Genomic DNA, 25,753 nt, shown 5'->3' on the forward strand with positions numbered 1-25,753 from the left:
TGTTTATAAAGCAGTGATGCCAACAGAACAGGTGGTTGCTGTGAAGAAACTTCACCGGTCACAAACAGAAAAGTTGTCCGATTTTAAAGCTTTTGAAAAGGAAGTTTGCGTGTTGGCAAATATTCGACATCGAAATATTGTGAAGCTGTATGGATTTTGCTCACATGCAAAGCACTCTTTTTTGGTTTATGAGTTCATAGAAAGAGGAAGCTTGAGAAAGATTATAAGCAGTGAGGAACAAGCAATTGAGTTAGATTGGATGAAAAGGCTAAACGTTGTGAAAGGGGTGGGTGGAGCTTTATCCTATCTACACCATTCTTGCTCTCCTCCGATCATTCATCGTGACATTACCAGCAATAATGTCCTTCTGGATTTGGAATACGAGGCGCATGTCTCTGACTTCGGCACAGCTAGACTGTTGATGCCTGACTCATCCAATTGGACCTCATTTGCAGGTACTTTTGGATATACTGCTCCAGGTGCGTGGCTTTACTTCAACATTAAGTTCCTGTAATAGTAAGAATAATAGTATGTTTTTAGCTTATAGTATAGATACATAAGTAATTTTTTTTCAATTTTATTTCTATCAACTATGTGATAAAAACACAGCATAACCATTTTTTTTTTTGGCAGAGCTAGCTTACACGATGAAAGTGACTGAAAAATGTGATGTCTATAGCTTCGGAGTGGTAACAATGGAAGTGATGATGGGAAGGCACCCAGGCGATCTCATCTCCACAATCTCATCACAAGCATCTTCCTCGTCATCTTCGAAGCCACCGATTTCTCAACAGACATTGTTGAAGGATGTGCTTGACCAACGCATCTCGCTTCCTAAAAAAGGAGCAGCAGAGGGTGTTGTCCATATCATGAAGATAGCACTTGCATGCTTGCATCCCAATCCGCAATCCCGACCTACAATGGGAAGAATTTCTTCGGAGCTTGCAACTAAGTGGCCTTCTCTGCCAAAGGAATTTGACACAATAAGTTTGGAAGATCTGTTCTCACATGCAGTTAGTGTGGTCGACTGACCAGTTTTTTGTGGGGTTTTAACTTCTTCTCTTCAACTATAGATTTGAGCAATAAATTTTGTAATGTGATGTAGACTATGTTCATGGATTGGCTTTTTTTTTTTTTAAAGTATGTCAAAAAATACCAGTTATGAAAGATAAGTGAAACAACAATTAATTAAGAAATGGTCATGCTATATTTTCAAATTTGACACCACTGCTCCTAGTCTCGGTTCTGAATGTAGAAAGAGCAAGATTAAAACCCGTAGTCCTTTCTACAATTCATTATGATCTCCCCATCAGTTCCAGTAAGTGGCTTCATATTTCCCATCTTGATCATGTGCTTTGATATATATGATGACAATAACTTTTTTTCTTTATTTTCTTGGTTACCAAGTAACAATGTTACACTTTCCATTTCGTGCCAATGGGATTACTTTGTTCCCAAAAACATATATCTATTTTTCATAAACAAGCATAAACAAAGATTAATGCAATACAGAAAGCATATAGAAGTGAACGTTATCCGTTACCTGTTCCCAAAAACAAATGGGTGTAAATTTTAAAAGGGTTCACCAGTACTCTGCAATTCATTCTGATCTCTCCAAAGCCAATGAGAGACATCATATTTCCCATTTTATTCACCAAATCCACAAAATATTTTATATCGAAACGTGTTGTAGTTGAATCAAGGTTTCCTGACATCGTCTCCTCCACTTCGTGGGAAACATGAGCTCGAGGAGGTAGTAAAATTTGTTAAAAAATAATATAAATTATATTTTAGTATCTTATTTAATAATTTAAGTTTTTAAATGAGATGATTTTTTGATATGATATCAGAGTTTTAATGACCAAACGATCACGAGTTTGAATCTCATCATCTCTATTTATTTGATAAAAATTAAGTATAAAGTAATGTGAATCTATGCAAATTTCAAAGTTAAAGAGTTTTTATTTAAAAGAATATATTAAAAAATAATATAAATTATATTATATAGTCTCATCTAATAATTTAAATTTTTAAATAAGGTAGTTATTTAATAAAATTGGATTTTATATCAGTTTCGTTCTAAATTCGGAAAGTGACACACCGAGCAAGTCCAATTGAGTGACTTGTTGGGAGGACAACTAGATCACGAAGGTCTAGTCTATGAGATTGGTAGCTACAGAGGAGTTGGGATAAGTTGAAAAATGGAGGGGGAAGACTGCTGTTCTCGTCATTTTTGCTTGTTGTTCCTAAAAGCACTGTAGATGGTGCGCTCTTATGCCGTGTTTTGGTCAAAAATTGCAGCTGGGAATTACCTTTTTGTCAAAAAGATATCGGCTTAATTGAATCCAATACTATTAAATTTTATTATTAAATCTGGTTTCAAATACTTCTAAAAAGAGTTAAAAAGCTCAAAATACTTTAAAAAAGGACTAAATTTGGCTGTCCAATCACACTTCTCTAGCCAGACTTGTTGATCTTAAGTTTGACTGAAAAGTTGAATATAATATCATTAGATTTAATGTATAGTTATATTAAAGATATTATTATTTATATTATATATATTTTAAATTTTAGTATTATTAATTTTATTATTTGTATTTTAAATATTATTTTTTTATTATAATTAAAAATATTAATATAAAAAATAATATTATTTACGTTATAAATATTGCATAGCATCTTATATTTTTTTGTTGAGAATTGCAACTAGAAGCAACTTTTTTTTGTCAAAAGCTATTGAGTTCAGTTGTTACCCAATATTATTAAGTCTTATTATTAAATCAAGCCCAAAACACTTTAAAAAAAAGTCAACAATATTAGAAGCAAAACTCAATAATAAGACAAACCTAGAACACTTCAAAATAAAATGAGGTTTGATTGTTCCGTTAAACTCACCAAACTGAATCTGGTTAGTCAATAAAATCCTATATCTTTAGATTTAGTTAAATAGTCATGTTCAAAAATATTATTATTTGTATTATAAATATTTTAAAGTTTTATTATTATCATTATTAATATTAAAAATATTATTATTTATGTTATAAATAATATTATTTTTATTATAATTAACAATATTAATATTAGAAATAGTATTATTTTTGTTATAAATATTATTATTTTTACTATAATTAAAATACTGATATAAAAAAATATTATTATTTTTATTATAAATAATATTATTTTTACTATAATTAACAGTATTGATATAAAAAATAATATTATTCATGTTATAAATATTATTATTTTTACTATATAATTAAAAGTATTAATATTAAAAATAATATTATTTACCCTATAAATATAGTAAAATCTTGTGGGGTGTTTCTCCACTGTTTTTTTGTCAAGAGTTTTAGCTAAAGGCATTATCTTCTCTGTGAAAAGCTATTAGAACCATCTTGACAACGATTCCAGCTGTTGGCTACATGTCGAGTGGTGGGCATTGCCTCCTCATTTGATCTGTCTAGCTAGTAGATGCTTTGGGGGCTTCGTAGGATGGCATGCTGCATGGGATTAGCTGGGCTGGGGTGAGCTTGCTTCAACTTACATGTTTCAATAATGAAGTGAAACATTGGGTCTTCATGATCGACCAAATCCATTTCATCAGTTCATATATATAGATTATATTTACATTTGTTGCAAGAATAATAATAATTACTGGCATTTCCATCAAGAACACGAATAACAGAAATTAATGATGATTACTCGTTTTTTTTCTTTCTTAATCTCTGGAATTAATGATCTATATGTTTATAAACATAATGTTATGTGAAGAATTTTGTAGAGCAATTTGAAACCCCTCCTGAAGATATGGGCACCAGATGCAATGGCAGTGGGACATGATGACATCAGGTTTGAGAAGAGAAATTTTACTTTTTTCTGTCAATGGATTCTATCAAAAATCTCATACTTTAAATTTACTTTCTTAGGAGGACATGACATAGTGCTATGGATTCTATCAATGGATACTGGAAATGAATACTACAATGGGGATGAGATAGTACCTGTCAAATAACTAATTTAATTTAATAGTTTAAATTATTAAATAATTTTATTTAATAAATAAAATTAATAAAATTTAAATTCATGAATTGGTCATTTAGACTATAATATCATTTCAAAGAACTAATTCAATCTAATAATTTAAATTATTAAATGAGATCTTAAAATACAATTTATATTATTCTTTAACAATACGAACAAAACAATAAAAACAAAATTGATTTGTAGACAAGATAATATATATTTTTTTTATTCTTGTAGTTATTTAGTGTTGAGATATAAGAAAAAAATACATGAAAGTTATTGTAATTCAATTTTAGTCTATTGGCTTTTAATTTAATTTTACAGGGTTTAAAATATAAAATTAAAATATCAGAGATTTATTTTGATGAAAAGTGTAATTTGTCAACTTGTGTGAAAATTATAAACTATAATGTGTCTTTGTCATTCTATCCTTATCCTCAAGATAATTTTTACTGTCAAGATAATTCTTATTTTCTTCGAGATAATCCTTACATTCAAGATAATGATAGTTGTCTGTTTTCGAATTCGATTCTAATTCAAACTTTAAAAAAAAAAATGAGTTTGATTGAAATTTTATTTTTTACATGAGAAAGGATTTTAACACTATAAATACAGACCTCAATATATACCAAAAAAAAATATTAGAAAGAAATACACAGAAAAAAAAATCCAGGAAAAGACTAATATCAAAATCCTACAAAAAAAAAATATATTTATAAAAAAAAAAATGCTGTCGAATTCTAGACTAACCATCAATACCCCCTCCCCAAGCTTTTTCCTCTCTTCTTCCCGTAGCAGCCCCCAGTTAATATTCATTCCAACAGCACCGTTGCAATGACATTTGATCTTCCGTATAGCCCACTATATTGTCGCATGCAATGATTTGGAGAGGGAGAAGAAATTATGAAAAAGATTCCAATCATATCATACATATATGATTGAAAGTGCAAATAATAATTTTTTTAAAATATTTTTTTTATTTTTTAAAAATTATCTGTAATATCATCACAACAGAATAATCTAATAATTTTAAAAAAAAATTAATTTAAAAAAAATTAAATTTTTTTCAAAAACTTTCCGAAAGGCAATGCAAAACATTATCTAAAAACCTTACAATTTTTCCATTCCCATGGACCCATCTACAGTACTATTCAACTCCTTAAGCAGGATAGCGTGTGAACGTTGGACTTTCCGACAATAACTTGGAAAGGGGAAACAAAGATGATTTGGAAATTTCAACAGAGTCAAGCGCCAGAGAAACAGGAGTTAATTTACATTTATGATGATAAAAATTTATGATTTTTTTATGTATTTCTTTTATTAATTTTTTAATATAAGTTTGTATTTTTATATTATAAAAATACAAATTTAGTATTAAAATATATAGTTTTCTCCTAAATGATGCAAAAAAAATAAAAATAAAAACAACAACAAAAAAATTTCTTATTTTCATGCATACTGTCATATCTCTCAAAAATATAAAAAATTCATATCGTATTTTTATATAATTTTTTTAAAAAAAATATATATTAGCATACATTTTGAGTTTTAATAATCAGTTTATTAAAGTTATGAGAACTAGACCTATATTTCAAAAATACTTAAAAAAATATTTTGTTTTCTTTTAATATATAAGATTATGAACTTATATATAAAATGTATTCCTAATATTAAATAAAAGATAGTTCTTTTTTGTTAATGTTAGAATGATTAGGTTTTACTTAATAAAATAAGAATTTTCTTATTGAAAATAATTTTTCTTAAATTTTAAACAGACCAACAATTAGAAAACACAACAATATCTTATTTTATATCAAATAATTAAACAATATAACTTACCTTAAATAAAACGTATTAGAAATGCTAATACATTCTCTCTACACAATCAATCCCCGTACTCAATTTTTAAAACTAGTTAAGGTTCTTAGTAACCAAAATAATACGTGGTAAGTAGCGACTCTCATTTTCTCTTTCCATTAATAAAAGATAAGAAATCTTTGTCTTTCCTATTTCTTAATATTATCTGAGAATATGCTCACCGCAACACTTTACATGTGTGACAATGGGTAAAAAATAAACTGACTTTCAAAAACTTAAGATTAAAAAATAAAATCTTTGGTTTAATGAGAAGAGGGTTACAACAACCATAAGAATTATAAGAAAGAAAAATAATTTTCTTGTAACTTTTTATTATATACTTAGATTAAGTTTAAACTATCTTGAATATGGATTTAGGCTAAAAATTTGTGTTACAAATTAATGTCATGGAAAAACTGTAATGGTATAATTTGTCATTGTATTTGACACTTGTTCAGGAATTCCCCGGAACCAAAGGGAGTCAACATTGTCAATATTTATAGACTTGCACACATTAGGATGGAGAGCCCACAATATTGTTGCTTCCTATGATTTGGAAAGGGAGAATAAATTATTGATGAATTTGAAATTTCATAACCAATGTTCCGATAGCAGACCATTTCAATGGTTTTTTTTTTAAAAAAAAACAACAACTAATTAGAAACAATTCCATTAGATGAGAGCATATATGCATGGTGATGCAATATTTTCTTTCATGGTATTTTTTTTGTAAAAAAAATCAAATATTTTTTTTTAAGCAAAATAAAGCTTGTTAAATGCAGGAAGAGATACGAGTTTAACTATACAAAAACAAAAGCATCAAGGCAATCTGAAACCAACATAATTAGTGGTGATGTTTGCTCTCTTTTTTTCTTTTTTATTTTTATAGATGTGTTTTTACTCTCTCTTTTTATAATGATTTATCAATTAATAAACATATTTTTTTTTATTGGTTAAACGCATAAATGATTGATACCTAAGCATAATGGATAGAATGACACTAGTTTTAAGAGAATAATTTCTTAAGCATGACTAATAATATGACTCGCGTGATATCATGGGTTAAATTTTTTATATAAGAAAACAAAACAAAAAAACTAAAATCTAAAAGTATTAGATCTTGAAGTAAGACTATATCCAAGAATCTTGAGTTTAATTGCAATACCTGATCTAAAAATAATAGTTATAATATTAATAATAATATTAAATTTGTGTGACCTAAGTTTAAGTGAGTTTGACTACAACACCAAATTCAATAGCCTTGGACATGGGTCTAGCTGAAAAATCTGAATTAACTGGGGTTAACCCTTCAAATCAGGTTAACCCGTTAAACTTGAAATTCACGTCATGAAAGTTTGATAACTAAATAAAAAAAAATTGATGGGTTAACTGGGTTAAACCATCAAATCAGGTTAACCCGTCAAGCCCAAATATGTATAATGAAAATCTGATAATTAAATAGAAAAAAATTTAACATTAACAAACTAAACTAAACAAAAAAATTAATTAAAAATAAAAAAACAAAATAAATTTTGGGTTAACTCGTCATATCAGGTTAACTCGTCAAGAAATTTAACATTAATAAACTAAATTAAAAAAATTATTAAATGAAAAAAACATAAAGAAAAAAGCAAAAAAAAACCTATAAAAACTATATATAAAAAAAGATAGCTCAAGGTATTTAGTATACATTATTATTATTATAATATATAAGTATAGGCGTGGGAAAGCTATAATGCTTTCCCCACGCGTTTTAGAATATCGATTAATATTGATAGTTAGAGGGAAGGCATGAGAACTTAATCGACCGTAGGAAGACGGCAACTAATCAATGAATTTCCAGCTTCATGTTGTATCCATCATTTCATTAGAAAATCCAACCCCAAATTGCACGATAACTTCCATTGCAGAAATCATGAACAAACACTCGCTATCACATTCAAGAAAATTATGACAACTTCGGTAGGCAAAATAATCAACCGTACGTAAGAAGCTGGCAGCAAGACCCACCCTCTTAAATGGCATTAATGGAGGTATAAGATAAAATAAAATACATATAAAAATGTTAGAATTATCCTTCCATAAATAAAATATTTTTAGTCCATCGCTGAAAAGCGAGTTTTATGACTAGATTTTCCGAGAGATTTTTCTGTTGATATTTATACTTGAAATCCGCCAAAAATCCTTCTAGTGAGAGCCCACAACGTTACAATTTTTCCATCCCCACTGACCCGTCTGCACTATTCAGTCCCTCAAGCAAGATAGCGTGTGAACGCTGGACTTTCCGACAATAATTTGGAAAGGGGAAACAAAGATGATTTGGAAATTTCATCTTTTATTTTTGAAATCTCACACGCATGAATTATGCTATCTTTTATTTTTATTTAGTTTTTTTAGATGGGTACTACTCCTGTTATTATATCTCCATTTATGATATTTATTTTTTAAATAAAAATAAACTAAGAAATGGCTTTTCAATTCTACGTAGAAAGCAAGTCAACATTGTCAATGTCTACAATATTTGTCGCATCTTATGATTTCCAATGGGAGAAGAAATTATTGATGAACTGGAAATCTCAGATTTAAATATTCGATGAAATTGAAAAAAAGGACTCCGCTCAAATAAATACCACTGCATGTAGCCTCGGATCTCCATCTACCATAGCAAACCATTAATATTCTGCATCTCTTGAAAACACAACATGACGTCCTTACAGCACAAACCATACTTCTCAATCTTTCTCCACGTCCTTATCTTCTTGCTCCTTCACATGTTCTACTCCTCTTCTTTCCTTGTTCTTGCTGATCACACTTCCTCTAAAACTTCGATATATGGTACGGCTACTAGTGCTGCCAATTCCAAAGTTGCTAGAGGTAATGTTAAAGAAGCTGAGGCTCTTCTCAAATGGAAAGCAAGTCTTGACAACCAAAGCCAATCTCTCCTTTCTTCTTGGGTCAGCACCAGCCCTTGCATTGATTGGATTGGAATCACTTGCGACGGTTCTGGAAGTGTCGCCAATCTGACCTTCCCGCACTTCGGTTTGAGAGGTACGCTTTATGATTTCAACTTCTCATCCTTCCCCAATCTTTCCGTTCCTGACCTTTCGAACAATTCAATTCATGGAACATTACCATCACATATCGGTAATCTATCCAAGATTACTCAGTTGGGCTTATGTTATAATGATCTCACGGGAAGTATCCCATCTGAGATAGGCTACATGAAAAGTATCACTGATTTAGTTTTATGTAGAAATCATTTTAGTGGCTCCATTCCACATGAAATTGGAAAGTTGACGTCTCTTTCCCGTCTCTCATTAGCTACAAATAATCTCACTGGTTCGATTCCTTCCTCTATTGGAAATTTGAAAAACCTATCCAGTCTCTTTCTTTGGGGTAACAAACTCTCTGGTCGCATTCCTTCAGAAATAGGACAGCTTAAATCTCTGGTGGCATTGAGCTTGGCTACTAACAAACTTTATGGTCCATTGCCCCTAGAGATGAACAATCTCACCCATTTAAAGCAATTTCATTTGTCTGACAACAAATTCACGGGTCAATTGCCACAAGAGGTATGCCACGGAGGCGTATTGGAAAATCTTACCGTTGCCAACAACTGTTTCTCCGGTTCCATCCCGAAAAGCTTGAAAAACTGTACCGGTTTACACCGACTAAGACTTGATAGGAATCAATTCACAGGAAATATTTCTGAGGATTTTGGCATCTATCCACATTTGGATTATGTTGATTTGAGTTACAATAATTTTTATGGTGAGCTTTCTTTGAAATGGGGAGATTATCGTAACATAACGAGCTTGAAAATTTCAAACAATAATGTTTCCGGGGAGATACCAGCAGACCTCGGGAAGGCTACTCAATTACAATTGATTGATCTGTCCTCAAATCACTTGGAAGGAACCATCCCAAAAGAATTAGGGGGGTTGAAGCTGTTGTACAACCTTACTCTTAGCAACAACAATCTTTCAGGTGCCATTCCCTCAGACATGAAGATGCTTTCTTCCCTCAAGATCCTTGATTTAGCATCTAATAATCTAAGTGGATCGATTCCAAAACAACTTGGGGAGTGCTCATATTTATTGTTGCTGAACCTCAGTAATAATAAATTTACAAATAGCATTCCACAGGAGATAGGCTTCCTGCGTTCTCTTCAAGATCTTGTTCTTAGTAGAAATTTCCTTGCTCAAGAGATACCGTGGCAACTTGGGCAGCTGCAAATGTTGGAAACTCTGAATGTCTCTCACAACATGCTTTCTGGATTGATTCCGCGCACTTTCAAAGATCTATTAAGCTTGATACTTGTGGATATATCATCCAATAAGCTACAAGGCCCCGTTCCCGATATCAAAGCCTTCCACAACGCTTCATTTGAGGCATTAAGGGATAATATGGGTATATGTGGCAACGCCAGTGGTCTAAAGCCATGCAATCTTCCAGAAAGCAGCGGAACTGTTAAGAGAAAGAGCAACAAACTTGTTATTTTGATTGTACTCCCTCTTTTAGGAAGCTTACTCTTAGTGCTTGTTGTGATTGGAGCTTCTTTCATTCTCCGCCAGAGAGCTAGGAAGAGAAAAGCTGAGCCAGGGAATACTGAACAAGATCGAAACTTATTCACGATATTGGGCCATGATGGGAAGTTGTTGTATGAGAATATCATTGCAGCTACCGAGGAATTCAATTCCAACTACTGCATTGGCGAAGGAGGATATGGAATTGTTTATAAAGCAGTGATGCCAGCAGAACAGGTGGTTGCTGTGAAGAAACTCCACCGGTCACAAACAGACAAGTTGTCCGATTTTAAAGCTTTTGAAACGGAAGTTTGTGTTTTGGCAAATATTCGACATCGAAATATTGTGAAGCTGTATGGATTTTGCTCACATGCAAAGCACTCTTTTTTGGTTTATGAGTTCATAGAAAGAGGAAGCTTGAGAAAGATTATAACAACTGGGGAACAAGCAATTGAGCTGGATTGGATTAAAAGGCTAAATGTTGTGAAAGGGATGGCTGGAGCTTTATCCTATCTACACCATTCTTGCTCTCCTCCGATCATTCATCGAGACATTACCAGCAATAATGTCCTTCTGGATTTGGAATATGAGGCACATGTCTCTGACTTCGGCACGGCTAGACTGTTGATGCCTGACTCATCCAATTGGACCTCATTTGCGGGTACTTTTGGATATACTGCTCCAGGTACGTAGCTTTACTTCAACATTAAGTTCCTGTAATAGTAAGAATAATAGTATGTTTTTAGCTTATAGTATAGATACATAAGTAATTTTTTTTCAATTTTATTTCTATCAACTATGTGATAAAAACACAGCATAACCTTCTTTTTTTTTTTGGCAGAGCTAGCTTACACGATGAAAGTGACTGAAAAATGTGATGTCTATAGCTTCGGAGTGGTAACAATGGAAGTGATGATGGGAAGGCACCCAGGCGATCTCATCTCCACAATCTCATCACAAGCATCTTCCTCGTCATCTTCGAAGCCACCGATTTCTCAACAGACATTGTTGAAGGATGTGCTTGACCAACGCATCTCGCTTCCTAAAAAAGGAGCAGCAGAGGGTGTTGTCCATATCATGAAGATAGCACTTGCATGCTTGCATCCCAATCCGCAATCCCGACCTACAATGGGAAGAATTTCTTCGGAGCTTGCAACTAAGTGGCCTTCTTTGCCAAAGGAATTTGACACAATAAGTTTGGAAGATCTGTTCTCACATACATTTAGTGTGGTCTACTGACCAGTTTTTTGTGGGGTTTAACTTCTTCTCTTCAACTATAGATTTGAGCAATAAATTCTGTAATTTGATGGAGACTATGTTCATGGGTTGGCCTTTTTTAAAAAAAAAAAGTATGTCAAAAAATATACCTCTTATGAAAGATAAGTGAAACAACAATTAATTAAGAAATGATCATGCTATATTTTCAAATTTGACAAAACTTTGCTCCTTGTTTCGGTTTTGAATGTAGAAAGAGCAAGATTAAAACCCGAAGTCCTTTCTACAATTCATTATGATCTCCGCATCAATTCCAGTAAGTGGCTTCATATTTCCCATCTTGATCATGTGCTTTGTTATACATGATGATAATAATTTTTTTTCTTTTTTTTCTTGGTTACCAAATAACAATGTTACACTTTCCATTTCATGCCAATGTGATTACGTGCATAAACAAAGATTAATTCAATACAGAAAGCATATAGAAGTGAACATTTCCATTGCCAGTTCCGAAAAACAAATGCGTGTAAATTTTAAGAAGGATTCACCACTCTGCAATTCATTCTGATCTCTCCATTGCCAATGAGAGACATCATATTTCCCATTTTTTTCACCAAATCCACAAAATATTTCGTATCGAAACTTGTTGTAGTTGAATCAAATGGTTTCCTAACATCTTCTCCTCCACTTCGTGGGCAACATGAGCTCAAGGAGGTAGCAAAATTGGTGTATATATCAGTTTCATTGTAAATTCGATAGCAGAAAGTGACTCACCAAGCAAGTCCAATTGAGTGACTTGTTGAGAGGACAACTAGATCATAAAGGTCTAGTCCATGAGATTGGTAGCTACAGAGAAGTTGTGATAAGTTGAAAAAAGGAGGGGGGAGATTGCTGTTGGCGTCATTTTTGCTTGTTGTTCTTGTATCGTTTCTTCCTAAATAAGCTGTGGGTGTATGATGTATAATGTTCTTGAAAACAATGTACATATCAGTGGAAAATCCATGATTTCAATACATTTATGGGCAAAAACTTTGTGAGGGCACATGATTGAGTATTGTAATTCATATCAAATAGAATCACTATTGAATATTGTTTCTTCTTTTTTTCTGTATTTTCTTTTTTTTTTCTTCCTCTTATTTGATCTTATTCTTATTTATTGCCTTGGCTATTAGCTTTATAATATTTTCAATATATTTTTTATGATTATTAAAAAAAAGACTTTTGAATATTGTTTTTCTTCTGCATTCCTATTCCTATATATATATATATATATATATATATATATATTAAGCTTGAATTAAGCAGTCTAACTATCAAATAAATCAAACTCAAAATCTAACACATGCATCTTCTCTCTTTTTTTTCAAATGTGATTTTAATTTGTTGCCTCTAACATCATAGAAGAGAGTTCATAAATTCCAACTAACATATATGCATCACTTGACCAATCACCACTTCCAACTATATTTAGTACAGTTTGTTTCAACACTCCAAGTTGATATGCCATATTCAGATGCCATCAAGGAGCTTAATTAATTCATTCGATCGATTAATGGTGTATCCCTGCTACAAATTTTTGCCCTCCTAACCCTGCTTTGCCTAACAACAATGGTGGACGGTGCATTCCTCCTCTCCAACACTTTGATATGGCTGTGCCTGCTTTCTTGCAATGGTTTTTTTTTTTTTTTTTACCGTGCTGGAATTGTTCCTGTAGCATTTAGGAGGTAAATCTTGCTTGCAGATTTTACAATTTTCCTTCTGTTTTTCATTTTATTTCAATTAAATTTAGGATATATTCTAGAATAATCTTTCTGCCATTAACTAATGCATCTGCCACTATAATATTTAAGCTACGCTAATTATTGGGCACTTAAGCGCTTCTTATTATACAAACTGAGAGGCAAGAGGCAAAGGGGGGCTTTTGGTGTAGGTTTGGAAGAGAAGTGACCCTGCCATTACCTAATGCATTCAGCGAAGTCGTAGTTTCTAAATCATATCCCATCAAAACGTATTGAAAACCTTTGGAGTACTTATCATACAAATCCATTTTCACCAATGACGCATAATAATTGCAATTTTGCATCTGGCAAAATCTAATCAAATAAGTAAAAAAAATCAATGCTCATATGGTTAGTCATGAACATTAATCAAAAGTGAGAACAGCCACCCATCATGACAATTTTTGACCCAGGATTTCAAAATCAACCATGCAATAAGCAAAAAAAAAAAAAAAACTTCCAAATATCTAAAAATAAATAAAACACACTCTCATATAAAAAAAATATGAGCCCAAGTTGGCCTTACTAGGCATTTTACCCAGCACCGCTAAGGGCTAGCGTACACACTCAAGCCTAATGATCATGGGCTCAAGCAGTATGTTTGGTTTATTTTTTACTCCTAGCAGGTTTAGGCAACTTACCTGAGTTTAGTATTCTCTTAAAAAAATTTCTAGAATTCTTTTGTATATTTTAATTGATGTAATATATATTACATTGAATGAAACATAACTCAAAATACCATATTAATTTATAGGGGTGAAATAACTTTTCAGCCCTCCTATCCACAAAATGATAAACCCCTCCTATTCACAAAATGATAAAATTCATGAGTTATAAATATTTTATAAATCCTCTAAATTCTCGGTTCACAATCTTTATTTCTCCAATCCATACATATTTTTCAGAGTTTCTCTGAAATATCATTGCATTGTCTTTACAAAGATACCTTCAAGCTCTAGATTCACATTCTTTCTTCTTTATTTTCCCTTCTTTAAAAATATTATTGTATTTTCTTTCAATAAAGATATTTACTTAAATATTTGAGAGTTGTTTATCCACCATAGAAAAACTTTTTATAAGTATCAACTACCCATTACCAGTTGTTTCTAACTTACCAAGTACTAGATACTTATTATCAGTTATCGTGGCTTACCAGACACTAACTACTATTCACCTTGGTCTCTCACCTATTAGCCACTTTGGCTTCCCACACAAGCTACTAGTCATGTTGGCTAAAGAGAATGGATCGAATTACTAAAATTAAGTGATTAATTAATTATCTAATATATTTAAACTTTGTTACTAAATTACTTGAATTTTAGGTAGTTTTTGTGGTTGTGATTTAAAAAATAAATTTTACAAAAGTGTAGTTAGTTATGGTTAGTTGGATTTATATACGTGTTTAGTAAAAAATATGTTTGAAGTTTATAAGTAGTAAAAAACATGTATAAAATATTTGGTGGAAATGTGGTTGTTGTTGCTTTTCAATATGCTTTATACTTAAAAATGTATTAAAATAATATTTTTTTAAAAAAATTATTTTTAATATCAGCGCATCAAATTAATCTAAAAATACCAAAATGTATATTAAGTTAAAGCAAAAAAATAAATAAAAATTCATTTTTTTTTAAAAGTACTTTTAAAAAACAAAAATAAATAGGTTTTTACAAAATTCAGTTAAAACAACATGTAAAAATTGAATTTCAAACTCATTTTAAAACAGGGTTTGTTACCATTGCCACATTTATTTCATCACAAACATAAAAAGCCATCAAAAACTAACACAGCCTAAATCATATCCCATCAAAGTGTTTTGAAAACCTTTGGAGTACTTATCATACAAATCTATTTTCACCAATGACGTATGATAATTGCAATTTTTCTTCTGGCAACATCTAATCAAATAAGTAAACAAAATAATAATAATCAAATCTGAATCTAATATGCTTAGTCATATGAACATTAATCAAGAGTGAGAGCAAGCACTCATTAAGCCACTCATTATGACAATTTTTGACCCGTGATTTCAAAAATCAACCCATGCAATAAGCAAAGTGATGAATCAAAAATTAAGATTTAAAAAAACTCTCAAATATATAAAAAAAAAAATACTTCCTCGTAAAAATATAAGCCCAGGTTGCTACCTAGACCCATGTTAGGCACACACCTAGCCTTGTTAGGCATGCTATCATTATCAGTGCCGTGCTGAGGATGTTGCCCAGCATCTCTAATAGCTTGGGCACACACCTGTGCCTGATGATCATGGCCCAAGAATGCGTATGGATCCATTTTCTGCTCCTAACAAGCTTGGACAAACTCGTTTGAGCCTAATACTATTTTAAGAATTTTTATAGGATCCCACTTGAATCCCTTAAAAATTTTGTATATTTTATATTGATGTAATATATATATTATATTAAATAAACACAACTTAAAATATCATATTAATTTATAAGGATGAAACAACTCATTAACCTTTCATATTCATAAAATAATAAAAATCATAGGTTTTAAATACTTTATAAATCCTTTAAGTTCTATATTTACAATCTTAATTTCTCCAATGAATACATATTTTTTAGAGATACCATTGCACTATATCTACAAAGATACCTTCAGGCTATGGATTCACATTTTTTATTCTCCATTCTCTAAAAATATCATTGCATTCTCTTAAAATAAAGATATTTATTTAAATATATAAGAGTCATCAATTTACCGTAAATTTTATATATATATATATATCAGCTATATATTACCAATCATATCTGACTTGACTTACCAACTACTAGATATTTGCTACTAGTCATCTTGATTTATTAGACACTAGCTACTGATTATCTTGATTTCTTATATATCAATCACTTTGACTTCTCACGTAAACTACAAGCCACTTTGACTATAAAAAATATCAAATTACTAAAATTAAGTGATTTGCTAATTATCTGATATATATAAACTTGGTTATTAAATTACTTGAATTTTCAGGTACATTATCCCAAGAGCCAAAAGACTAAGTAGGCTAACTGGACCTCCTCTTGCCATGATAAGCCTGTAATTGGGAAAGGAGGACTTCGGTACTTGCTAACCCACAATTGTTACGAATGAAAAATGCAAAGTGAGTATTCATCCAGCTTCTATGTTAAAATCTTACGAAGGTTTGAAATTATATTTTCCACCTATTGCAAGAGTTCAATTTTTTTTAATTTTTTTTATGGGAATGGGGAGATCGATGGGAGTCTTTTGATCAGATAATGAAATGCATTGCTCAAACCTTGAGAGAGTCAGAATTATTCTTTTATTTTTAATAATTAGGCATTGTAATCCTACTATTAAATTTTCACAACTATATAATATCTGAAGCCTGCTCCTGTTTCTCGAAGCCCATGACACAAGCACCTTCATCGTCCTTCCAAGCTTCTTCATTGATTAACCTAACAAACTATACCTATTTTATATTGTTTCACTGTGGAATTGACTGGAATTTTCACTAGACCAATATGCGGGCAAGTTGAAGCTGCTGCAAGCTCTTGAAAAACACCCCCTTTGGCTATTAGAGAAATCACCTTGCTAGGTCTTCTCATGGGAGGTGGCCACAACATGGTGTCACATTTTATTTTATTTTTTTATCAAATGTAACATGGTGCCACATTTTGATATGTATATTTTCCGTGGAGAAGGTATGGCAATTTTTAAATAGAGAATTCTTTATGATCTAATTACTTGACATGCCAACTAACAAATCATAGCTACACTCAACTTTCTATGTATTGTTAAGCATTAGAATCATCTCATTATTATTATTTCAGGACTAAACAACACAGAGATAGTGGGATAAAAAATAAAAATAAAAACATTTTTAAAAGAATAAAGAGATTTATTCCAAAACCATCCCAAAAAAACATGTTTTTATTATTTTTATATTTATATTTTTTTTTATCTTAAAACACTAATCCACTATATGTCGTATTATTTAATGTAGTGTTGATATAATTGCAAATGGCAATCCAATTTGCCAGTATCTCGCCTGTTGTTTTATTTTATTTCCTGTTAAAAATATAAAAAATCTCATGAGACCAAATAATTGCTTCCGATGTCTAACCTAACAATCTCCACGCTTGATTGAGTTTGATATGTTAATGTGACAACCCATCAACCATTTTATTTTTCTTTCGGAAATTATCATTTCAGACCATGCTTGTTTCAGTAGAAAAGCAATAAATAACTTATATTAAAGTTATTAAATTCGACTCAAGTCGACTGATAACTTAATCTAAGTTTCAAATTATAAGTTAAAAGATTAATCTAGAATAATATTATTTTAATAATTATTTTTAAAAAAATTAAAAAAAAACCAATTTAACTGAAATCAAATCAAACCAAATTAAAATTAATTGATTGAATTTAAGTTTTTAATATAAAATGAAAGCAGGTCAGTTAAAATTTTTATTCGGTTTTGATTTTATTTTTTTATTTTACAAAATTTTAATTTATTTATTTTTATAAATAAAAAACAAATAGAATAGAATAAAAAATGATCATTCTTAAAAAAAACAGTTCTGGCATCTAACCTTCTACCCAAACAAAGCCATAAATTTGATGTCCCCTAATTTGGACACAATTACAATTTAATCCCCGAAAAAGGGCAGAGATTCAAAGCTTCCTTCCCATCACCAACAGCAACAGCATCAACGCCAGCATTCCACCCTTTTCTCCATTCCCATTTCTCTTCCATTTATATATAAATAAATCTCTCTCTCTTTCTCTCATTCTCAATCAAAGCAAACAGAGTTGCAAAGAAAAAAGGGGCAAAAACAAAAACAAAAAAACCCCTTTTAGTATTCTTTCATAGATAGATTTCAGTTATCAAGAATTGCCAAAGGTTTCTATTTCTCTAAGTTGATCTTTAATTTTAGTAACATATCTGTGGTTTTTGTTCTAATCCATTGTTAATCTTGACAGTCTCAGCTGCATTGATTGCATTTTGAAAATTTTGGATCAAATTATGAGGTGAATCAGGTAGTGGGTTTTTGTTTCTGTATTGAATTACAAATGTATTGCTTTCATGGGTTTTTCTTTTTATGCAAAATCTGAAATGGGTTTTCTTTGTCGTGTAAAATCTGAAATGGGTTTTTTTAAGTAAAATCTGAAATGGGTTTTCTTTTTTATGCACAAATGTGTTGATTGTATTGAGGTTTTGGGATTTTGATAGATCTGGATCAAGGAGATAGAGTGATTTTGAATAGAAGTGAAAATGAGTGAGGGCCAGAAATTCCAGCTAGGGACCGTTGGGGCTTTGAGTTTATCAGTGGTTTCGTCGGTTTCTATTGTGATTTGCAATAAGGCTCTCATTAGCACTCTTGGCTTCACTTTTGGTGAGTGTTTATATTTGCATACCCTCTCCTTATAAGCATAATGTATTTTGTTTGCTTAGATTAGATTTGATTTTTGTGAAGTTATGATTGCTACGTTGTTGAATCACTTTTTATGTTGCGGTATTCAATATTTATTCAATATAAATGTGTCTTTTTTTAGAACATGATTGTGGATAGTAGGATGGGGAGTTTGCTGGTTATATTAGATGCCATAATCATTTTAAAAGGACAAGTTTTATGATTATGCATGGATGGTAATTGTGTGAGGTCACGAATGATGGAATAGGAGACCATATGCTCATTTTTCAGAAATTATGGAACGGATTAAAATGGAGTTTTTTGTAAGTAAAAGCTTAAGACCATATGGTCTTCATCATTTAGTGTAAATTTAAAAAACTGTTTATGATTTGTCACGTTGTATTGTTTCCAATGCATCTTTGTAAGGTTTTACAATCAATTGATCATGGACACATAGTGCATAAGAAGTCAATCTTATTAGTTACTGATCATCAATTGATGTTTTATAGTGGGGGATTTCATTTGGTGACTGTAGTATAATCACTGGCAGTTTTTGATGATGATAGTAAATGGGTGGAAACTCTGTATGCGGTCATTTTTCTTTAGATGTGCTTGATTTGAATTATCATCACTATTTTTGTTGCTCAGCATTTTATTTTTTCTAATTTTTTCCATCATTTATACTAACTTATTTTCTGGCAAATGCAGCCACAACGTTGACAAGCTGGCATCTTCTGGTCACGTTTTGTTCTCTTCACATGGCATTATGGATGAAATTGTTTGAACACAAGCCTTTTGATGCAAGAGCGGTAATGGGATTTGGCATACTAAATGGGATATCCATTGGACTTTTGAATCTTAGCTTGGGTTTCAACTCAGTTGGTTTTTATCAGGTATGCTGTCTTCTCTGTGCCAGACTTATGATCTGGTATGCATTTTTCTTCCCAACCAGTATGCTATTATGTATGATCAGTGGCCATGGAATTTGATTTACATACTCTATCATTCTTTGACAGTAGCATCTTGATGCAGTAGACTAGTAAGTCATTTTAGGTGCTTTTGGGTTTCAGGGGGGTGGTAAACAGTAAAAAAAAAGTGCTTAATACTTTCCTGTGATTTAAATGAGACCAGGTTGTTGTTTATTAAACTCTTCCTTGTAAAGTATGAATTGACTGTGGATAGGTTGGGTTTCCCTTTGCAGCATCTTGATTTGTTGACATCTAGTAATATCATATTTAGTGAAAGTCCTTTGGTTGACCTTTTTTTCTGTCATATGCTGACTATTGTCCTGTCCACTTTAATCCTTGATGCTAGGTTTTCTTTTCCCTTATAAACCATTTTGGAGCAATAGCTTATGAAAATTTATTTACTTTATTTTCCCATTTTTTAGATGACAAAATTGGCTATCATCCCATGTACTGTTCTTTTGGAGACGCTTTTCTTCCGTAAGCAATTCAGGTCAGTGTGAATTATTGAGTATATTGTTTATTGAGAAATTTTTAGGCCTGCCACTAATGTAACTAATGTTGTTTTCGTAAGTTATGTGACAACAATTTAATTTTTGATGCACTTGCTTAAGTTGTATATGTGTTTACTCATGCCAGCTGTACTTGTGATACTGCAGTCGGAGTATCCAGCTTTCACTGACCATTCTTCTTATGGGTGTTGGAATTGCAACTGTGACTGATCTTCAGCTCAATGTCCTGGGATCTATCTTGTCTCTGCTTGCAGTCCTTACAACCTGTGTTGCTCAGATTGTATCCTTAGCTGAAGTTCCTTCGCTAATTGCTATTTGATTTCTTTTCTTCTTCTTTAAGATACCTTATTTAGTCGTTTCAATGGTAAGCAAAAGCAAAGGAAATATATAATAAGCACTGTACTGTGTGGCTACCATCCCTTCATTCTTAGGGAAGTCTCTGTCTTTCGTTTTTTATTTTTGTTGTTTTGTTAAAATCTTAACCAGTGCATTTCAGATGACCAATACCATCCAGAAGAAGTTCAGAGTCTCTTCAACACAACTTCTGTACCAGTCTTGCCCCTATCAGGCATTAACTTTGTTCATTGTTGGCCCATTCCTGGATGGGCTTCTGACTAACAAAAACGTTTTTGCTTTCAAATACACCCCTCTAGTGCTGGTGAGAATTGAGGAATACTTTAACCTCTTTCCTGGCATCTTCTTGTTTTTTCTTGCTTCTGACCATTTTCTGTGCATTATGTGGTTGCAGTTCTTCATTGTTCTATCCTGCCTGATCTCTGTCTCTGTGAACTTCAGTACTTTTCTGGTGATTGGAAAGACATCTCCGGTCACCTATCAAGTCCTAGGACATCTGAAAACATGCCTAGTTTTGGCATTTGGCTATGTTCTCCTTCGTGATCCATTTAGCTGGCGCAACATTTTGGGAATCCTCATTGCAGTGGTTGGAATGGTACTGTATTCTTACTGTTGCACCCTTGAGAATCAGCAGAAGCAAAATGAAGCACCAGCAAAATTGCCTGAGGTAATGCTCTTATCTCTCTTTCATGTTATGAGTGCAGAGTTAGTTAGTGCTTGTAAGCTTTTACAGACATCTAATGCTCTCATATTTTGAATGGGTTTTAGGTCAAGGAAAGTGAAACTGATCCTTTAATCAGCGCAGAAAATGGAACTGGGATCTTAGCTGATGGTGGCGTACCAAAAGTAGTCCCCTTGTGGAACTCAAACAAGGACTTGGATGCATAAACATTCTCATTTTTATAAATTCATTTGCTCTAGATCAAAATCTGGAAACAAAACTGTCTCAGCAATGAAGATGTTGCTGGCAAGGATGTATCACATAGCTGGAGTTTGTGGTCTTCTGAGATCGTTGCATCTATTATATCAGATAAAAGAGTTGAACAAACATGTTATTAATATAGCAGTTTTGGCTTAGTTTTGTATGAATCGCACAGGGCAAGGGTATGATACTAGGATTTGATTTCTTAAATGTATACTTTTGTTACAGCAGAATGCAAAATTTTTACTATTTGTTCTCAGGTTGTATTCCTATTCATCGGTGAAGAAGAACAAATACATATCTTGTCCTTAAGTTGCCAGTAAGTCAGTTCTTATAGTGCTTCTGAAACTTTCTACCTTCTTAATGCTTAGAGATCAATGAATTGCTTCTGAACCCGATTTTCTAAGGAATGTTGCAAGAAACTAAGAACGGTCACTGCGTGCATGCCATGGTGAATGTCTCATCACACTTCTTGGCCAATTTTGCTCTTTTTGACAGCTTCGTTGATATTTCTGGTTTTGGTGAGGTTCGCATTTACAACATTTGATTCAATCAAATTAAGAGCTTTGGCATTGATTATAATAAGAACCTTGACGTGGTCTAAGATACACATTATCAGTCTGAATGTGAATTAATTGGTAATTGCACCTCTTAAAATGAGTCTAGATTCATCAAACCTTGCAACAAACCCCCAAAACCTCATTGTGACAGAAGGGAAAAGGAAAACAAAGGAAGGAAGAAAAGAAGCAAAAGTCATCAACAATTCGAGGGAGTGGTTCTTCCATTATAATTGGCGGCAGGCATTTTGCCGGGGATACTTGGAATATAGAAACCTGCCCGCAACTTGATGTACTGTAGGGTGTCGCTGAATGTCAAAGGTCCCATATCTAGGCACCCAATTCCACCAAGGGGCCAGAAGCCAGTAGGTCAGAGCCCACTGCCATTCCAGTAGGTCAGAGCCCACTGTCTGCTTATATATATTAAAAAATTAATGGATGAAAAATATTTTATAATAAAAAATTAATTTAATTTTTAGAATAATATTTTTATTTTATTTTAAGAGGAAAACATTAAAGAGTTGCAAAAAATTAAAAAATATTTTATTATTTGTTAATTATATCAAATTTAATTTTTTAATTTTTTATTGTTATATTTTTTTTAATTTTATCTCTTAAAATTTAATTTAATTTTTATACCAATTTTAATTCTTATTCTTTTTTTTATTATTTTTTTATCTTATTATTTTTTAAAAGAATTTTTTATCTATCAAGTTAAGTCTTCATTTTTTTAATAGAAATTTTTTCAATTACATCATTTTTAATTTTTTTATCTGTTATATTTGATTTTCTTTTTACTACAATTGAATTTTTTTCAGTTTTATTTTCTTTTAATTTTTTAATTTGTCATATTCAATCTTTATTCTCTTAATAAATTTTAAAAAATAATTTATTTTTTAACTTATTTTTCATAACATTATCAAATATAAAAAAATATTTTCCAATATATTTTTTATAAATTCATTTTTTATATAAATTATTTTTAAAAAACTATTTTTTGGCGAGCAAACAAAACCTTAATATCATTGAACTTGCAAAGATGAACTTTTGAGGATCAAAACTGATTGAGACAACATGTGGCTATAGTGCTGAGCTTGAGCCCATTATATGTAAAGAGGTGCTTGGAATGGGGTTGAAAAGATTTAAGGTAAATTATTACAAAATTAATTATTATAAAATCAAATTTTAAGAGTATAAAAAATGATTTTAAAGATGTTTGATGTATTCATAAATTTAAATTTACATATTAGCAGAAAGAAAGTGAGATTAATTTAATTATTCGTAATGATTGGTGAAAAACAATTAAAAACTAATTTGGTGCATATCCTGAGCGAGAGAGAGAGGGAGAGGAAAATGGTTAAAAGTCAATGGTTTTAGAGCTTTTCATAGAAAAAAATATCTATCATATATCATTTTTTTTTAATAAAAAAACTAACCTTCCATTAACTTAACTAAACAAGCTTAATGGTTGATATTCAAGCTAATCAGATCGATCTCAATCCCACGTTCAAGACACCAATATCCATGAAAATAAAAGGATTAAATATGGAATTTTTTGAACAAGAGAGACTATCTTATCAAGGTCTTGAAAGCACAAGGACTAGACTATAACATGCTCTCCATTCTTTACTCGACGGTTGCTAAGATGATTGAAAGTCAAGAGTCGAGAAGAAGCCCCATGGCTCCGAGGCAGAAGATAATCAGCCTATCAAGAAGTACAGCTTTAGGTAAGGGAGCATGCCAGATGTTCACACATGGCCAAGAGGAGACCCAGAAGAGACATAAACCCATGGATTTGGATAATCATAATTATTAAAGAATAAAAAGTAAAAACTCAGAGCAGTAGCCACCATGTTTTCTTAGATAGACAGCAAGTTTAGGCAGGCAAAGGTGAACATTACAAACTGTGATACGTTACTGAGGGTTTGCCCTCAAATATGGCAGTCGACAATAATAATATGATGGAGTAATTAATTAATTAGCTCTTTGGATTCTATGTCAAAATTAGGGTTTTGAGCGTAAAGTTGTCTGGATATTCAAAGAAATTGACTTTTGTGGTGTCCATATCCAAAAGGTAATCCCTAATGAAGAGTACAAGTAACCATTTGCCGTGTAAAATATTCTATGGGCATCAGACTTATTCTGGATCCCCTTATTTAAAAAAAATAAAAAATTGAATTCCTCTTTTTTAAAGAAATAAATAAATAAAATTGCTAGATACAGAGTGCTCTAATTAATGTACTTAATTTTGTTTTTTAAAAAAGGAAGAGAGAGCAAGTTCAATTAGCCTAATTAAGAATATCAGCCGGAGCTGGCTTCAGAGATGACAACCTGCGTGCATGCAAGATGCCACGGCCAAGCTATATAATCCTATGATTTTATGACTCATTAAAGTGTCATTAATTAACGCTATGATGACACATTAAGCTCATTGATTTAGATACAATGAATAAACATTATAATTACCATGCACCCCTATGATGATACAGTATCGTGATCTAGTGGTCTTGATAGGAAATTTCTTGTATTTATGTTTAGGTTTGAATTTTTATATGCATATTTGTTATTTTCATGATGTTTTATTTGTATATTAAATTTATAGGATGTTCAATAAATCTAAAAATTAGCCATGATGTGTTTAAACTAGTCTAAATACCCCATGTTATATATAAAAAAGAGGAAATTTTCTCTTTTTTATAGGAAAATGTAATTTTATTTATGATAATAATAGTATATCATTATTAATATTGTTGTTGTTATTATGTTTTTATAAAATCTAAATTTAACATAATGAAAGTGGATTCGAGAATTAAAATATATAGTAATTATTGAGATTTTGAGTAGCATTTCATTAAATACATTGAACCTCCTCTTTCGGTTCTCCATAATATAAGCTTTAATTTATGAGTTTCGATTCTAGAAATTAATCTCTTATAATTGCTTATCAACGTGGTAGTGGGTTATGCCACCGACGTCTTATTTTATTGATAGATCAAGAATCAAGACTCAAGGCCAACATAAATAAAATGAAAAAATAAAAATTGAGGGAAAGAACCAAATAAAACTATGGAATTTAGATTATAGAATCTGAATTTTATTATTATTTAAAGTTCTTGAGGCATCAAGACTGATGAAAAGATCCGTGATTATTAAAAAAAGAAAAGAAAAGAAATAATGAAATATAAAGAGAAGTTGTCGTGTGTGTACTTTTCACCGATAAACATTTTTCAAATTTAATTAAGACTCTTCAAAGAAGATTCAGATTAAAAAACATATGATTATTCTATAGACTACAAAAAGAAAATTTATTATCCCACTACAATAAAATAATTAATTGTAAAAAAAAAAAAGATTATCCTACACTTGACAAACGTGATGGAGTAATTAATTAATTAATTAATTATCTCTTTGGATTCTATGTCAAAATTAGGGTTTTGAGCGTAAAGTTGTCTGGATATTCAAAGAAATTGACTTTTGTGGTGTCCATATCCAAAAGGTAATCCCTAATGAAGAGTACAAGTAACCATTTGCCGTGTAAAATATTCTATGGGCATCGGACTTATTCTGGATCCCCTTATTTTTTTTAAAAATAAATAAATTGAATTCCTCTTTTTTAAAGAAATAAATAAAATTGCTAGATACAGAGTGCTC

General features: G+C 31.3%; 3 protein-coding genes across 3 annotated transcripts in view; all 3 read left to right on the forward strand.

Moving 5' to 3' along the window:
- LOC105137716 (probable leucine-rich repeat receptor-like protein kinase At1g35710) overlaps positions 1 to 1,137 on the forward strand; it is a 9,272-nt gene extending 8,135 nt beyond the window's left edge. The window contains exons 2-3 of the mRNA XM_011043547.1: positions 8 to 479; positions 634 to 1,137. Coding sequence (XP_011041849.1) covers positions 8 to 479; positions 634 to 1,031 — 870 coding nt within the window. The 3' untranslated portion in view covers positions 1,032 to 1,137. The remainder of the gene's footprint in view (positions 1 to 7; positions 480 to 633) is intronic.
- A 7,383-nt stretch (positions 1,138 to 8,520) lies between these two features.
- Positions 8,521 to 11,743, forward strand: LOC105137666 (probable LRR receptor-like serine/threonine-protein kinase At4g08850). The gene is made up of 2 exons (XM_011043490.1): positions 8,521 to 11,091; positions 11,248 to 11,743. Exons 1-2 carry the CDS (start codon positions 8,583 to 8,585, stop codon positions 11,643 to 11,645), a joined length of 2,907 nt encoding a protein of 968 aa, XP_011041792.1. The 5' UTR covers positions 8,521 to 8,582; the 3' UTR covers positions 11,646 to 11,743.
- Positions 11,744 to 18,047: 6,304 nt separating this feature from the next.
- LOC105137669 (uncharacterized membrane protein At1g06890) lies at positions 18,048 to 21,868 on the forward strand. The gene is made up of 9 exons (XM_011043495.1): positions 18,048 to 18,281; positions 18,362 to 18,418; positions 18,612 to 18,774; positions 19,501 to 19,685; positions 20,183 to 20,250; positions 20,417 to 20,549; positions 20,766 to 20,927; positions 21,018 to 21,290; positions 21,392 to 21,868. The coding sequence occupies exons 3-9, from the start codon at positions 18,654 to 18,656 to the stop codon at positions 21,509 to 21,511; spliced, it is 1,062 nt and encodes a 353-aa protein (XP_011041797.1). The 5' UTR covers positions 18,048 to 18,281; positions 18,362 to 18,418; positions 18,612 to 18,653; the 3' UTR covers positions 21,512 to 21,868.
- The last annotated feature ends 3,885 nt before the right edge of the window (positions 21,869 to 25,753 follow it).

The sequence above is a fragment of the Populus euphratica genome, unplaced genomic scaffold (genome assembly GCF_000495115.2).
Source record: "Populus euphratica unplaced genomic scaffold, PopEup_1.0 scaffold69.1, whole genome shotgun sequence".
Classification (NCBI taxonomy): domain Eukaryota; kingdom Viridiplantae; phylum Streptophyta; class Magnoliopsida; order Malpighiales; family Salicaceae; genus Populus; species Populus euphratica.

Excerpts from the sequence above, each read along its gene's own strand:
- LOC105137666 (XM_011043490.1), top strand. The coding sequence starts at position 8,583 with ATGACGTCCTTACAGCACAAACCATACTTCTCAATCTTTCTCCACGTC. Across the intron at positions 11,092-11,247 it reads TTTTGGATATACTGCTCCAG|AGCTAGCTTACACGATGAAA; the intron begins GTACGTAGCTTT and ends TTTTTTTGGCAG.
- LOC105137669 (XM_011043495.1), top strand. The coding sequence starts at position 18,654 with ATGAGTGAGGGCCAGAAATTCCAGCTAGGGACCGTTGGGGCTTTGAGT. Across the intron at positions 19,686-20,182 it reads ACTCAGTTGGTTTTTATCAG|ATGACAAAATTGGCTATCAT; the intron begins GTATGCTGTCTT and ends CCCATTTTTTAG. Across the intron at positions 20,928-21,017 it reads AATACACCCCTCTAGTGCTG|TTCTTCATTGTTCTATCCTG; the intron begins GTGAGAATTGAG and ends ATGTGGTTGCAG.